General features: G+C 45.8%; 1 protein-coding gene across 1 annotated transcript in view; it reads right to left on the bottom strand.

Annotated features, from left to right (window-relative positions):
• LOC108732035 (myeloid zinc finger 1) overlaps positions 1–3124 on the bottom strand; it is a 20505-nt gene extending 17381 nt beyond the window's left edge. The window contains exon 1 of the mRNA XM_018462637.1: positions 2381–3124. Coding sequence (XP_018318139.1) covers positions 2381–2483 — 103 coding nt within the window. The 5' untranslated portion in view covers positions 2484–3124. The remainder of the gene's footprint in view (positions 1–2380) is intronic.
• Positions 3125–3764: the final 640 nt, after the last annotated feature.

The following is a 3764-nucleotide window of genomic DNA, read 5'->3' as shown; positions in this document are numbered from 1 at the left end:
TTCCCTACTTGTGCCTTCTTGTCTCACTCGAGAAAAAAAGGAATATTTTGTACAAGCTCGTCACATTATATAAATTCATCTGCAATTCGTATGTTATTTCGAAGCAATAAATAGTGTGATCAAGCAAATGGTCCATATTGCGTTAATAACAAACATTTGCCGGAACGTTTAATTATCGCAAAGTGTAGCTTGCAATCATGTCGGTAACGAATTAATTTAATTTTATATATTTCGGATAATTACAAGATACAATCACGAATCAATAATGAATGACGATCAACGTATAGCTATCGTTACCGCAAACGGTATTGTAAATAATTGACCATAAATGCTGACATGCAGGATAATGCTATTACAGCTTAATTAACTGTTTCTGTCTTATTTATCATTTACCATTGTATCAAATCATTTCAAGAGAATTTTCAATATTTATAGGTATCTGAATAATGTTCTCCCGTATGTCATTAAAAATACTGATGCACTTCTTCGAGAACTTCTTGCGCTTTTTTACATCTATTACAAATATTTAATTGATGATGCATACCTGTGTAATAAGCTATATAATGTCTAACAACACTGTGTTTCATCCTTTAAATCACACGTGAATTCGTCAGCATACTTAATCGTCAACTTCCGCCTAATTTATATTACAATTATCAAATAGACGTGTGACGGGGGTAATTGCACCCAATCTACGATTATTTTTCTCGACGTCTTGGTCCGTATTCGTACGGTTTTTTTCCCCTTTTAAAATTATTCCCTCATTAAAGCGCGATACGCTGTACATTCAGTTAAATAAAGTGGTTTATACAATCAACGCTACCACTTTCTTTGCATTTCCTCCGTATCGATATCTATAGCGCGAACATTTTGCTCCAGAACATTAATTAACGTTCTCTCTCTTTCATAGTAAAGTGTTACATAATAAAAAGATTTAATCATTTCAAGATTCAATTTTATGATTAGTTTCTAAGAGCACGAAGATTACTGTTACAGTGGAATTACTTAATTGTACTAGTCTCGCGTTTATCTCGAATTGGTTTCTGACTTTTGCGGTTTCTTTTATTCATTCGCCGCAGGATCTCGGATATACGATTGTCTTGCCGTGTTCTCACTTAACGTTCCGTCCGATTCATATAACTTTTGCTACATCATTTTGCACAGTGCCGGCGCTCATGAGGGGGATTTGTAGTAAGTTACGTCTCTCTTTCTCCCTCCTTTTTCCTTACACGCTTTCGCTTGTTTTCGTCTCGTGCAGTAACCGCTTCTATGCGACTTCTCTCTCTCTCTCTCTCTCTCTCTCTTTCTGTCTGTCGTTGCGCGTAAAGAATTTCGTACACCAGACGTTGACCGACGGACAGCAAAACTCTTAGATTCCCCTTGATACTTCTGGTTCACCCCACGCACCTCGTTTCTCCTCCTATTTCTCTCTCTTTTTCTCTCTCTCTCTCTCGTTTTTCTCTTTCTCCCTCTCTCCCTTTAGCTCTTCCAACATTAAACACTGTCTCGTTCAATCAAGCTACGCGTTCGACCGCAGACACACACGAGTTTTGCACGGAACACGTGTCGTAACTAGCATTGTTAATCGCAGTCGGAAGAACACTTCTGCCTGTAGTCGTCGGCGCGTTATAGTTGGATCGTGTAACTGTCCCGGTATGCATACGTGCACACGCGAGCATGGGGACAGGGAGCAAAGGGAGGGGGTGAGAGACGAGTAAGAGAAAGAGAAAGAGAAAGAGAGAGAGAAAGAAAGAAGAGAAAGGGTATTCGAATAAAACATACGGCGAGAGAAAAATAGATATTGAAATCGAGGCAGTTTTAACGAATTTCAATTTTTCCAACGACGTATCACGTGCCATCGTACGAAAGTATAGAAACAAAAATTCTCGTATTCAAACACGCATCACCATCAAGCGATCGAAATCATCGAAATTATACGTCACCGGAGTTTGAATGGGTCTTCGGAGAGACGGAGAGTGCAGAACGCGTGGGAAGGGGGGGGAGGGAGAAAACGAGAAGGGAGGTCGGCGGGAAAATTCGAAACCGCGTGTGTACGGTGCGGCGCACGCGATGACGTCGCGTTTTGCCGAAACGTGGCCGCACAGGTGGCTACCGGCGCCTGTCGCAGACATGAGGGATAAAATTCGACGGGCCAGACGAGCGTGGAGCGGGCGGGGGAGGGGGGGAGAAGGGGGAGAGAGGAGAGCGGCCGCTAAACGATACAAAGCCGGACGCGCGCTCTTATCCGTGCTCGCCGGCGAAATCCGTCTGCCGGGTGTGCGCTTTTTTACGAAGATACACGCGTCTACGTGTGTATTGTATACGTGTGCGGGTGTGTGTGTAATCTGCGAGACACCGCGTGCGTATGGATGGTACTTACCGGAGTTGTAATATTCCTTAAAGTAGCGCGTCGCCGCACGTTGGACGATCGAGTAATACAAGTTCACGTACGACGTCGACTGGTTCTGCGCCGAGAGCGCCATTTACACTGTATTATCTCCGCGCGCGGGTCACCGTGTATGCATATAAATATGTAATATCGTGCGCGTGTATGTTTCACGCGCGCGTACGCGGATCACGACGCGCGTGTGGCGCGATATAGTAAAGCGCGGCACGGCAACGTGCGAGCGCGCGGCGCCCGGTCTCGTCGGTTTGCTCCTGCTCTTGCTATGCCGTCGCGCGGCGACGATACGTCCTCCTCCTGCTTCTCCTCCTCCTCCTCCTTCGTCGCCTCTTTTTCTTTTTTCTTCTGCCGTTCCTGCTGTTTCGTTCTCCTGCCTTATCTCTTTCTCGTCGTCGTCGTTGTCCTCCTTGTTGTCGTCCTCGTCGTCGTCGTCCTCGTCCTCGTCCTCGTCCTCGTCCTCGTCGTCGTCGTCGTCGTCGGTTTCCTCTTCTAGATCCGCGGCCGTGAAACTTTTCTTATCGTTGGCGCGCCGTCCTACGTGCGTTCTTGTACGGCCTTCAGACAGCAGCGAGACGGTCTCGCATGCCGAGAAACGGCCCGCGACTTTAATCCTCGCCACACTCGCTTTCGGGTTACCCGCGCCGGTAGACACAATCTCGGTAGACTCGGCCTGAGCCCCCCCGAGTAACTCGCCAAGACCGAGACACTGGAGAGCGCTCTGCGGCGTTGCCACACTTCCGTTGTCGCGGTGCACGCGCGATCAGAGTGGGGATTTCTGGACTGGTTCGGGTTTGGGATGGTAGAGAATATCGGGAGAGGACGCGAGAGCGGAGAAGGTGCCGTGGAACGAGTCGCGGTGGGGTGGCGACGGCGCGGCGGCGGTGGTAGCAGCGACGGCTGCAGGGGCGGATGCATCCGCCGGAGTAACGTCGCGTCGCGTCACTTCCCGCTTTGACTCGCCACTCCACTTTAACCCCGGTTTCACGAATGTAGATTAAATTAATTTTAATCTAAGAATTAGGAGAAGAGTCTCTTTTTTCTGAGAATTAAAAAATAGATAAAGAATAGATTGAACCAAGATTAAAGTTAATCTTACTTGTGTAGAAATAAACATAAGGAGATTCTAAAGTCGCTGTGTCTCTTACCGATTATTTTTCAAGTAAGTATTTTTCCAGTTGCCTTTACACAGATTTAAAAATCTTTTTCTACAATTTTAATGTATGAACAGCAATATGGTCCGAACAGACAAAAATAAAAAAGTTGGAAAATTGCAGTTATCGACTTCTGGCATCGACTAGTAATAATGTTTGCTTTATATACTTTGTGTAAAACAATCTTGGTTTGGATTAGAGATTACATG

Source organism: Mycetomoellerius zeteki, unplaced genomic scaffold (assembly GCF_001594055.1).
Source record: "Mycetomoellerius zeteki isolate Tzet28-1 unplaced genomic scaffold, Tzet1.0 scaffold145, whole genome shotgun sequence".
Lineage (NCBI taxonomy): Eukaryota > Metazoa > Arthropoda > Insecta > Hymenoptera > Formicidae > Mycetomoellerius > Mycetomoellerius zeteki.
The sequence above is the reverse complement of the archived record's forward strand: the minus strand, read 5'-3'. Positions and strand labels throughout refer to the sequence as shown.